Raw genomic sequence first — 13,464 nt, 5'->3', positions numbered from 1 at the left:
AATCAAAGCCACTGACGTCTGTCAGTCTGAGGGTAAAACTAAATATTTTTAAAGACTGGCAACTCTGGTAGGCCACACTGTGAGCTAATCTTATCTACAAATGTAGAAAACATGGAACGAGGACAAACCTTTCAAAAAGTGGCCAACGGAAATTACATAGCAGTGTACCTACAAGTCATCCAGGAGGTCATAAAAGAACCCCAAACTAAATTCAATCCAAAGATTTATTGACTTCTCTTGGCTCAGTTAAATATAGCAGTGATTGTTTGAAAGTAGGAAATAGAACAGCAAAAATAGCATCAATGATAAAATCCTGAAAAACCAATGATGAGCAAAAATAACACAAATCCCTGTCTGTCTTACTATGCCCACAATGATCGTGACGGACCCTAAAACCTCTGAGAAAATATTCTGCAGACTGTTGAACAAAAGACTAACGTTTTGGAAGGTGCAGTCAATGAAACTACATCTAACTTAAAAAATATAAAAATATAGCATTTAAGAAAATGAGCATTACACATGTAGTCAAATATGGTTGCAGCTGTTTCATGATTTGGACATGAATTCCTTCCTCAAAGGCTTTTGGGTTATACAGCAGGTGAAAAATACACTGCACTCCAAAATACACACCTCTAAATAGCTTAACAAACAAAATGAAGGTTTTGTTGCCTAGCCGCAGGGTGACCCTCAACAGGCAATTAATTCTTGACTAAAATGCAGCAATTCTGTAAAAACTATTGGCATTGCCACTTTTGTAAGCTAATGCATTACGGCTGATGGCAGATGTTGCCACCAAGACTGAAACAACCAGTGGTAAGGTTTAGGACTCAATTACTGTTTCACATAGGCTTCGATCACTCTCAGGATTTCTTCACTTTTCTAGAAACTCACTATGGCATAGCGTCTTTCGACTACAGGCAAATGAACTATTACTAATAAAAACTTCAAAGAGCATAAATCCTAATAATCATGAATATTTATTTAAGGCAGTGGTTCTCAAACTTTCCCCCCCCCCCCAGTGGTTTCCAAACTCTTTCTGGGACCCCCCTGTGGCTTACAAATAGCTGTCTGGTTGAACGATGTATGTGAGCGAAGGGGGTGGGTGGATTCTTAGAGACTCCCTGTTATACTCAGCCCCGGTTCCAAACGAACAAGGGGTGGAGGGAATCAACTTTTTGGGGGGCAAAATGAATCATAGCTGAACATAGACAACAACACCAGCAGCCTACAAGCTACTTGTTAACAAGCTCAAGGTGTAGTATTGATATTAGCTAGCTAGTCATCCTTTAGCTAACATTACCTGCATCCAACAGCTTTACTCAACTCAGTCTGTTAGTTTGGGGGAAAAACTGTGAAAAGTTCTTTGCGCTTTGCTGGTTTGCTGTCATGATTCTAACACACCTGAGTAGCTCTGCACAGCAGCAGCAGGTCTCTGCTCTCCTTCGCGAGCAGCAGCTCGCGCTGGGTCGACGCTCGCGCTACGACCCAGCGCGAGCGTCGTAGCGTTCATGTTGCGTTTAAAGGCGGCTCGGAAAAACAGGTTACGACATGTTAACAACGGATTAAACAGTTTTAACTGCTGATAAAAGTGACAGAGGACACAGATATAGGAAGTGCGGAAGCCCCTATTGTATCAAATTGACAAAGGAATAACAGAGAGTTGGCCATTCTAAGGTAAAAACACAGCGCATACTGTTTTCATGTTTTGTTTTGTTTTGCAATGGCACGGCGCCCCCTCTAGGGGGCGCGCCCCACAGTTTGGGAACCTCTGATTTAAGGTATCAGCAGTCTAATGTAAATGTTTGCAAAGCCAACAAGAATTGGCATATGTCTCACAATAACATAGCCCTAATTTGCTTGATACTGATAGCTTGATAGCTTGATACTGAGACTGAGACTAGCTCAAACTTTTCAGTTTGTCAGGCTAACCGAACTGCATTGCAAAAAAAAACCAAGATGGCATAACTGGCATTATATTCTTTTATATTGAATATTTACTATTTTATTGGCATTGATTGGACTGAATCAAATGTAAATGAGTGAAAAAACAGTCAATGCCTAGCAATAACCTAAAGACTTCTTCAGAAAAAAAATACAGATATTTCCTCAAGAAAACAAACAAGAAAAATCCATAAAAGTCTGTCTTTGAAGTACATATGAAGATGCTATGTGTAACTCAGTAGTTTTTAGAGTGCTTTACTGTAAAAACACTCTAAGTTAAAAACAAACAGCTCAACACATGTTTGGCTGAAAGAAGGCATGGACCCAACCTTGTGGTGATACAGTGACAATGTCTTGCGGGATGATTATAGACCATGCCTGCCAGCAGGGTTTGTTAGTTTGTTAGACTGGCATTACAGGCAATAGAGAGTGTTGTTTCACAGAATGGCATAGACAGCCTTAGGTGGAGTTTCCTTTGCATTTCTATAAAGTTCTCCTTGCTGTCACGTCAGAGATGTCTGGGTAAGGTATAATCTAGAGTCGCTTTTACTGTGTAGAAGAGGGGCACTTTACTAGATAATGAATGATGGCATTTACCAAGCCTCACCTAAATATTAGTGTTCCAAAATAAATGTTACCATTTAGGTCTCCTGGGCTAGTTTGACATCTACATCGTCTTTTTTGTTTTTAATTGTATTGTTGTTTGTATTAACTGTGATTGTATTGCATAGCACTTGAACAAGTTGTGTATTTTTTAAATGCATTTTTTTTCTTCAAGTATTTTATAAGTTTTTAAACTTTGACTCCTATTTAAAAATGTTTTCTTGAATACTTTTCTTATGGGATGTAGAATATACTGGCACTAATATTGATGTTAGTCATATTTTCAAATATCCGTATCGGTCCAATAAATAAAACTGGGTTGATATCAACAACCAATATGTATTTCCATCTTGCTGCCACTGGTTTCTGGTGGAGGTTTGTATGTGGTATGTGTTTGGTCATGTGACAGTGGCGGTGACGTGCTCATGTTTTATTACTTTCCACTCTGTAAAGCTATTTTTATGTACAGTAAATCTACCAATTTGGATGTATGGAATGGAGAAAGTGACTTTTTGATTAAAACAGATCATAATTTAAATTTTAACATTCTTTAGCTAGGACATTACTCCTTCAAAAACATCCAGATTACACATATTTGATAAGAAATAATCAGTCCATGAGTATTTTGTATGCATAATGAGGATGAATGTTAAGAAATGGGAATAGTATGTTGATAAGCAAAAAAAACAAATGGTTAGTTAACTTAGCATTAGGGCAGAACAAATCAAGGACTCAGATAACACTTGACCAAATTATCAAATTTAAGATACATCTCTCTAAATGCCCTAAAAAAATACTAAAACATTTATTCTGATACTAAAATACAAAGTATTCAGTATCAGAGCAAGGCACAAAACTTTGCAGAGTTTCTAACTTACACCAAGACCAACATCTTAAATTCACTACTTTGTTAGAATTGCTGTTCAAACAGTCAAACATAAGTGAAAGGGTCCTTTCAGGTGGCTGGACAGCGGCTGTCTGCATGGCCCAATTTTTGTAACTTTCCAAAACTGACCACACCAACAGCAATGTCCACTGTTCCCAGTGACCGGCCAGGTGCAAGCTGGTGAGAAACGGAGAGCTCTGCATTCCTCCTTCTTCCACTGCTCCCTTTCACTGTTGAATCACTGTCTGTATCTGAGCTCTGGCCGCGGAAGGGAGCTCTCAGGAAAGAGATGGGGAAAGCTGTGAGAATGCGGTGAGGTTTAGATTCTCACAATGAAAACTCACATCTTTGCTGTGAAATAAGCCCAATCCTTTTTTATTTTTTTTCTTATTTCTGACTCAACTATTGCTGCAGGAAGCCTGTCCATTATGATTAGTTTCACATTAGGTTCCACTCACAAAACATTTCCTAAAAATGGTCAATCTTAATCAGTTCAAGATTGTTTTTTGTCAGTTGTGTGTGGAAGCTACAGTGAAGTGTTTACCTTACAGTTAGGATCCTATAGAGTCCCGTAAACCAAGAAATGTGTTCTCTTTCATAAACTTTTTAAAAAATTCTAAATGTAAACCAAACATGTGTTGAAAGTGCCCTGGGGATTTAAACCACAGCCTCCTGGGTGTCCTGCAAGTGAGTTCACAAAGGTCATTTCCTCAGCCCACTATACTGCACAGTGCCAGTCTAAGGCATAAGAGAAATGAGCAGCTACAAGCAGGCCAGCTACTAGAGCTTGACTTTTCACAGAAATTACCCTTGTGGACTGATACAACCAGCAGACTAAGCCAATGTAATTTTCATTTTAATAACTGCAGTCTTTTAAGAAAGGGCAAATATTTAATCTCCATTAATGCTGCTTTGAATGCAAATAATATGATCACTTTAGGTTTCAGTCATTTTAAACAGCTAAAAACTGCAGAAATGGTGCAACCATCTGACAACATGTTAGGCTTCAAAGGCTTCCAGCACTTCTTTTATTTATTCAATATTGTTCACATGGACGGTTTCTTATCTATGTGCACCTAAGATAAGGAACTACTCCTGATATATATTCACACAAACTCATCCAAAAAAAAATACAAACTAGCCCTCAATTTAGTTGTAAGCTCAGTAGTAAAACATTTATTTAGAGATTATAAACATAGCACAATGCAGCAATCAGACTCAAACAATTTGAAAGAAATAGCAGTGGTGGCTTGAGGTTGATCCAGGCACCTTATCAAATTCTGGTCAGGGTTCTACACAAATTAAAGATACAGTGGAAACACAGATTTTGGTACATTGTTTTACATTTAAACTTAGATTGCTCGATAAAAAACAAGCTCGTTCTTCTAAAACAGACTAAGAGTATGATAAAAGCTCATGTTTTTGTTTCTAGTGGTGTGTTTCTTCCAGTGATTGTTTTTTACAGGCCTATATAGCAATTTATCTTCAGATTTCCAGACTAAACATAAACATTTAAACATCCACATATTTTACAAGACCTCTGTGTGAATGTCTGTCTGGATTTGAGGGTAATTTGGTACAATCCGCCAGAAGCAATTTGCCGACATGGAAGGGATATCTAGGTCAATAAAAGTTAGACATATGGGTTCAACAGTACAGGTTCAAGGAGGAAATGCTTTTCTCAGTTGCCCATAAACAAACTTACAAGCACATCTCTGTTTCTCAATGACAATTTAAATGAGTTATAAACTTTTTTTTTTTTTACTTTCTACGGTTTGGTAGCCTATATCATGTGTACCATCTACCCTCGTTGCGGTATTTACAGAAAAAACTTCAAAGACTCTGCTCACCAATTAGCGCTTCTGGCACTAAAACTTTTACTGCATCTCGTATGTAACATAAAAGCTGCGCCAAATAGCATAAAACAAGACAAGACTGCGAGAAACCGCACTATCAATTCCACGCTGTACACATATGTTTGCTCCAAACACGATGACATTCCCACACGTGAATGCACCCTGCATGTTTATATAGGCTGCAGTGACATCATTTTCGTGGTATAAATCTTAGGCATTAGCCCAGAAGTTCCCTTCACATAGTGAGCGGTATTCACACATTAACTCACTTTAAAATTAGAATAGGCGCAAAAAAAAAACAAAAAAAAAAAAAGATGATGTCTTACCATTAGGAATAGGCGCAAGAGTTTGAGGCGTATTATTTGAGAAGACAGAACTTCCAAACTTCATGTAGAATGATAACATCAAACAGAACCTGAAGGGGTCCATGGCTGTCGCTGGGCTTGTTACCGGTCAGTGTGACCGACTGAGCTTCCAATTCCCTGCCCGTCAAAAGAAGCCCCGGAGGGGTCTAACTCTAAGCTCTCGCGAGGTTAGAATAATTGAACAAGTATAATAGGGCGTTTTCTGGACGAGCAGACCTGCAGCCACTGGAGACAAGTTTGTTCAGCTGCGGAGGGGGGTTGTATATAAGGAGCACAATTCAGAGAAATTAGAGCCCAGCAGGCGTGGTTCACTAATTGCCGCAGCAGCCACTTGCGTTTCCGTAGCAGAGGGTATGAGGAGGGAGGAGAAAGGGAGGATAACGGTCCTCCTCACGGACACAGGGACGTCCTGCGTGAAAGTGCGACTAAACACAGCTGTGTTTGTGCCCCACACCCACTGGCTGTGTCTCCACTATGGTTTCCTCCCCTCTGAGCGTCAAGCTGACCATTTTTAGCTGTACACTCAAGCTCATTAAGGGAAACGCATGGAAATCACACCCACAGCACAGGAAAGCTCAACAATTGTGGCACCCCCATTTTAAAACCTAGCTTTCAATAAGGCAAAAAAATATATATTCCCAATAGCAGTTTTTTTGTTTGTTTTGTATTGATTCAAAAAAACATTTTAGATGTTTCATTGAAAATATATATCCTGCAAATAGTGTGCTCTGTGACAAAAACCTGTTGAATATTTGCTTACTACCACACATTTAAATTATTTTATTCTTTTGGTTTGTTTTGGGGCTACGTAGGAAGTGTCATGGACCAGCACAACATAATGCAGGATTACGAAGAGGTAAGAAAGTCACGGTTGTCTAATTGTATCTGCTTCTTTTTACAGGAGTAAAACCCGTGTCACAACAGTGGTATTTGTAGTTGGAGAACTGAGTTTGTCAAGATTCCTTCAACCAGTCTTGACAGATGTTTATTTAGTAGTTGGTACCGTTTCTGGTAAATACATCAGCCTCAATGTTATAAACCAATTGTCCCTCCTTACTTTGGGAAATGGGTGAATGAAGCAAAAACACAGGCACTGAATGTGGCTTCCAATTACTGTCAGACTTAATCTGTGTCCCAGCTGAACCTTAAACCAAATGCTACATCTCATTTGTTTCTCTCCATTCCTTATTAATAAGAAAAGACATACCTCCCCCGACTGGTTTCTCCTCCTTGCAAACACTTGACAGGACATTGTGATGACTGGCAGTAGATTATTTCCATAATAACATAAGCAGGGGGAATGAATTGTAAGAATCCAAGTTTACGAGGAGGGATTTTTATTTTATGAAGAGGATTTTGTTTCCCATTGAAGTCACAATATATAGAGGGCTTTAGAATAAAGTTGCCTCTTAAGCGCTAACATTGTTTTTTTGGCAGTGAGTGGCAGAGCTGATGACTTCCAGCATATGTAATGACATCATGGGTTTATGCATCCGAATGCAGAGTGAGTAGAAATTCAAGCTTTTATATGAAGTAAATTACATGCTTCCAGTGAGGCCCTGATAAACCTCGGAAATGCAGAGTTGTGCCAGAAAACCAGCATAAGAAGCTTGAATTGGACGTCAGCCATTCTTCTTAGCATGCAACTCACACTAGAGTGAGTAAGGAGCAGGCATGTCTATGGAAATTGGTATGTCATGAGAAAATTACCACTTTGACGCTTGCTGTCTGTCTCTCGTATTGTAACACATCAGACAAAGGTCAGTCTCCCCACTGTGAAACTCAAACACAAAGTAACAATAACAGATTACCCCTCGTCTTGGTTGTTGCTTAGAGGTGTCAGTTCTACATTTGTATTCAAAGGTGATTTTAAACAGCTCAAGACAAATACATGACATAAATACATTCATTTGTTTGTTTGGGCTTGTGAGCGATTGTCTGAAACATGAAGATAATAGAATATGGGCAGGGGGGTTGGAAACGGTGACACATTTTTGCAGAATGATATATGGCGTTGCTTTATTTCATTGGCTTATTTCATTTCACACCTGCCATCGATTTTGAAATTCATTATATTTATTAGTTTGAGGAAAGCATTACACGTGTTAATATCCTTTGAGCGGATTATCGTTCCATCAATGCCATGTTCTGAGAAGATTATTCTGAGTCAGATACCCACAGTGTGTTGAAAAAGTATTCATGCTCCTTTTTATTTTACACATTTTTGAAATATTTAGACGACAAATGTCATTGTGTTTTGTTTAGTTTTATGAGACAGACCAATACAAATTAAACCATTTGGGAGAGGGATTAAAAAAATCTAGTTTTCAAAATTTTTATAGTTTGCATTTGTGTTCAGACTCATTTAATTTAATATCCTTTAATAAAATCAAGGCACCCAAAAGCCTGCAAAAATGAGACCATGATTTATTTTATTGTGAGGTAAATGCAAATAATCCAGAATACACAATAACCACCTTAAAATATTGAGGTGGCAGTATCATGCTGTGGGCATGCTTTTTTTTAATAACCTTTTTTTATTTTTTTATTTTTAACTTGGACAAGAAAATAGGAAATACCCTAATGGTGATATTCCACATGTTCAGAAATTGTTCACCAACTCACCAACCTCCAACTCAAAATACAAACTGACTACACAGCACATTAGTTTAGATATTTATTTAAAGTAATAAAGTAATACAGCATTTTTTACCATGTGGTTATGTGGTACTTTGTGTTGGTCTACCACTTAAAATCCCTATAAATTACAATTGGTTTATACCATAGAGGTTGTATTGTCAAAGCATTTTACAAGACAATGCGTTTGTGCAACTCTACCTTTCTGAGTCGGTACTTGCAAGTAAACTGTAGGTAGGTAGAGGCAGTGAGACTGGCGACAATTTTAAATGTGGGGTACAGGAGCAGTGGGTGAGAAAATGACATTTAATTGCTCAAAAATGGTAAAATACCTCAGTAAAGAGGTGGCTGTGGTTAGCTGGAGGAGGACAGAGTAAAAGGCTTGGAGCCTGTGTGGACAACAAGGCAAAGCTGCAAATAATTATCTCCACTCTGCCTGGGTACCAGTGGATGCTGCAACGGCCCTCAAGCTATAAACATTTTAGCCAAAAAAAAAAAGCCACATGGAATTTTTTTTATGTCACAATGGATAGTGTTAGTTTTTTTATTTCGCTTTATTTATTATTTTCTCAACTCACAAGCCTGCAGACTTCCCTGATGACAAGCATTAGTGATGCCGTTCCTTGACAGCAGTGATGTATCCTCTGTTTTGGTGCTGTTGTGGAGACAGTGGGTTTGCAAGCACTGTGTAATTAGACTCCACTTAGAATGCAGCCTGCAAAGAGGGTGATGAATAATAAGCAAAAACCGTCTTCAAGCGAACGTGCCCATGTTAACATTTTTTAACTTATTTTGTTTTCTTCAATAGCTACAAAACTGTTAGGTTATTCAAAAAGTTGTTCATAGGCTACACAAGACAGCAAATTTCTTTGAGAAGTAGTTGAGAAAGACCTTGAATTTCAATCTACTTTCTACACCACTTTCAACTTCTTTTAGTGGTAAAACTGGATGGTTTTGCAATCATGCTGGTGAGTCACATAACCTAGAAAGTCATCCCCCTAAACCTTTTCTCGGGAACCCGCAACTGCTCTATGATTGTTAAAGAATAGGTTGTATTTTTATCTCAAACTCTTTGATCACCTCACAGAAAGTTTAATTATGATCCAGATGGGTGGAAAGCATATCGGTCATTTACTTTAGTTAGCTCATCCTCCTAAAAAAAAAATGTAATCTCTGCGTCATGCCCTGTTTAGTTCAGACTCTTGTGGTCACACTTATGGGAATGCAAATCATCTATTGACCTGGGGTGTGGTGGAGAGGTAGACTATAAAGGACCTCTTTAGGGGATTTGCTATTGGTTTGTTTAATTAAAGACTCAAGAACTTTACCCAGTGAATCTTTTGCATTTTAGTACTTGTGCAAAACTTTTCCGTAAGAGGCTATGTTTTGATTATTTCACTTCAAACCTTATCTAGGATTTTTTTTTTTTACTGTGAGCAACAGTTGAAGATATTTGCACATGCTATACCTCAATTAATTTTACATTTGGCAGATTGAGGTACTTGGACAGTGTTCTCAGAATTACACATAATGAGTTCTTTGGGCAGTTTCATTAGAATATCCTTATTCGGCAACCACATGTTAAAACCACAAAGCTTGTGAAAATAAAAAATAAACCCTCCTCCAAACCTTTCCTTACAGTGCACTCTCATTGCCATGGAGGATAGCCACACATTACTTATTAGCTTTTCTAAGACAAAACCAATGCTGTGATTCCAATCATTGAAGACAGTGAAAACTAGATTTTTGTTAAACCTATCTCATTATGGGGTGGCACGCCACTCAAAGGTAAAGAAGCTATTAATCTTTGATGCAGGCATCCATAGTTTCTGTGCTGCATGTCTTCCACTCTCTGCCCATTTCCTGTCTAACTACTGCAATTCACGGTCACTAGTACAGATTGTTAAAAACCCTTTCTTGTTATTTACTTTTACTTTCTCATTTTTGTTTTGATACCAAGATTGTTGTTCCCTCTGCAAGTCAGGTACTCAGTAGTCCCACCTTTTTCTGATGGAGAACTAAGGTCGCAGATTTAAAGGAGCAAACACTCCCCTCAGCTGCTTCATACTCAGTACACATAGACCATCATGGCCGGAATGCAGAAACAGACAAGCAAGGATAAAACCCTGAGTTTTCCAAACGTACCCTCGTCTCCATGACTACACTTTGGTTGTTCATAAACACCTATAACAGGACGTAGAACAAGAGTAATCCCATGGAGAGTTCAATGGGAACAAGCTCAGTTTTGTGGTAAGATCTCTTGCTTTAAGGTAAGGTAATTGTATTTATATGGCACATTTTCAGCAACAAGGCAATTCAAAGTGCTTTACATGAGTAAAAAATTAATCCAAACAAAATAAACCAAAGGAAAGAAAAAGAATAGGAAAGAAAACTAATCTAATGTTGTTCTAAAGTATGTAAACTAAGTGCTCCTGTTCAGGCTTGCTAAGTAACTAATTCCATTTCTAAATAGTGAGTATTCTACAGTTTCTGATAAAATAAGCTAAAGAGTGTCTGATTTAATTCCTGTTCAGGGTTAAAGTGAGTACTCCACAATTCTAAGTTTATTCTATATCCTTTTCTGGGTTATAAGTAATATAAACCAAGCAGTGACTGTTCCTGTTAAGTATTTCTGGATTCCAAGTTCGTAGTTATTCTAATTCTAATTCTGATTCTATTTCTGGGCTGTATAATATTGATCTAAATAATGCGTACTCTACAATTTATGATATTACTAATAAACTAAAATAATCCGTTTCTGGGTTAAATAGGGAGTAGTTCGCCGTTTCTAAAACAAAAAAGAGGAAAGGACACATTAGGGCAAATGGCAACATTCAGACAAAATAAAAGGCAAAACAAAGACACGAGTGAAGGCGGTGACGTCAAAGGGCCATGAGTTCACATTACTGAGGTGTTGTTATCAACGCATTATGTCCTTGGGAGTGTCCAGCTTCACACCTTCATGGATACAGGAGGGGGTGAGGAGGGAAGAGCGTTGTGTGTTTACATATCTTCAAGGAGATTGGAAATATGCTGCCGTTCCGAGGCCACACAGGAAAAGCCAATTCATAAACAGAATGTCTTAGGTCGGGAAGATTATAAATTTAAATCTTCCCCAAAGTCTCTCCGATACATCTCAGTTCCCAATCATCCAAATTAGTTTGGTCATTCCACTGAACCGAAACTAGCAACTTCTCCAAGATCAATTCCATCCTGTTAGTGAGTTTTAGAGTCCTCGTCTCTGTCCACACCAACAGTCCGAGTGTTCGCCAGTTTGGCCAAGTCCGTCACAAATTTGTTGATAATCCAGGAATCCACAAACTCCAAACAGCAGAAATCCTGTTATCATGAATAAATCCAGGGTGAATCCCATCGGGTGTGTCCCTGGAGGACAAGCGGGCTCTCCTGTGCCCAGACTTCTTGTCAAAAATGTGATCAATTGCATTGAGAGATCGGTTGACCAGATCCATAATTTGTAGATTTGGATGATATGCAAAGAAAGGCTCCAAAAACATAGAAAAAGACAGGACAAAAACAGAGCAAGTAGGACATGCATGGGCAGGGAGGAAGCAGGGGAAAAAAGTGTCCGCCTTCATTGAGCGCAAGAGAGAAAGTGAATTGCTCTAGTTGTTCAAGAACTGGATGAGCCAAATGCATACAGATCCACAAAGCAAATGAGGTCTATAAAATCACATTTCTTACACCTCAGTAACTCTGTGACGGTGGACAAAAGCCACAAATCTCCTAAATCGGAATCTCATCTAATGGTCAAACCCTGTTTTTTCAAACACTGTAATATGTTTTCAAGGAGGTTGAGATGTGTGACCTCTTTATATCTGGAACATACTTTCTGGTCCCTGGTTCGCCAAAGGTCCTGCTGTCAACTAGACTCATTAGATGATCATGGGTGAAAGAATAAGGATTTGGACACAAGTTGCAGACATAAACTTCTACTGTTGGGTGACTGGGCTCAACCTTACAGATAGTGTGAGGAACTCAATCATCATAGAGAAGTTTGAAGTAGAGATGCTGCTGTTCTGCATGTTTTAGAGGCATGTTCCACTTGGAGGAGATTAAGTAGACTCAGAACTCGATGGAGGGACCCTCTTTCGGTCTGGCAACACTACAGGGAACTGGTGAATGTTGCTGGGGACAGACATATCTGGTTCCTTTCCCAGACCTGGTGCACCAGCATCACAATTTTGGATAAACAGAAAAAAGGATGGGCTGGCATTTTTGTTTAGTCTTTCAGCGAGTCACTTTTGTCCATGTAACTAAAAATAGGATCTGAAATGTTCTTACCACACCTCGACCAGGCATATTCATAACATGGTTACTGCAAAAACTCCTGTTTAATAAGCCTTGACATCTAAAAACTCAGCATCGTGTGCTATCTAGGAAATCTAGCAGTTTTAAAGCTTAAAAGTAAATTGAATTAGGGTTATAAGCTTATAACCCTAATTATTGAATTAGGGTTATAAGAAGTGATCAAACTTAAAAGGATCATAGGGCTGTTTATTGTAAATTAAGGGTAATATAGTTGCCCAGGAATCACGGGATCTGCCAGGCTGCCACAGCCCTCAAACAATAGAGAAAGATAATTAAGCAATAACTTTACACAAACAGAACAAGATGACAATTTGACAATTTGTTTTTTTATATAAAGAGAAATGTGATTGCAAAAGACTTTTGGCTAGAGAACAATAACAAAGCTACAAAAGAAGAACACAGCAGTATAGAGCGCAGAAACACACCGGATCAGATCTTTCACATTCTTTTAGAGTTTGCCACGAGTATAAATCTGGTCAAAATGCATCCAGGAACTTAAGCTTTCAAAAGTTTTCTGTGTAGATGTTGTCTAAGCATCCTTCATATGTGAATGTTGTTTCTTTTATTATTTAAAAAGTGATAGAGCATTTAAAATAATATAGAATTCCTTTATATTCAGTGCTAACTTAACATTTTTATTATGTATCAGACTGTGTGATCTGTTTATAGCTTTACTGAATGGAAATATGTTTAAAATTTTGATGTGGGAGGCTGCTTTAGCCAGCAAGAGAAGGATTGTAAACAGGCGAAATTTGCTTGCATTAATTACTTTCCATGTCACTGAGTTCAAATAATGTGATAAGAAAAATTTTAGGTTCCAATTTCTTTATTTTTTTAACACACTTAG

At 38.3% G+C, this 13,464-nt stretch overlaps 1 protein-coding gene across 2 annotated transcripts in view; it reads right to left on the bottom strand.

Annotated features, from left to right (window-relative positions):
* Nucleotides 1–6,223, bottom strand: part of plod2 (procollagen-lysine, 2-oxoglutarate 5-dioxygenase 2) — a 36,276-nt gene extending 30,053 nt beyond the window's left edge. For both annotated transcript variants that reach the window (XM_008396812.3, XM_008396813.3), the window contains exon 1: nucleotides 5,613–6,223. In XM_008396812.3, the coding sequence (XP_008395034.1) occupies nucleotides 5,613–5,715 (103 nt within the window). In that variant the 5' untranslated portion in view covers nucleotides 5,716–6,223. The remainder of the gene's footprint in view (nucleotides 1–5,612) is intronic.
* Nucleotides 6,224–13,464: the final 7,241 nt, after the last annotated feature.

This window comes from Poecilia reticulata, chromosome 20, assembly GCF_904066995.2.
Source record: "Poecilia reticulata chromosome 20, P_reticulata-male-v2, whole genome shotgun sequence".
NCBI lineage: Eukaryota > Metazoa > Chordata > Actinopteri > Cyprinodontiformes > Poeciliidae > Poecilia > Poecilia reticulata.
Note: the sequence above shows the minus strand (reverse complement) of the source record. Positions and strands in the feature narration are given on the sequence as shown.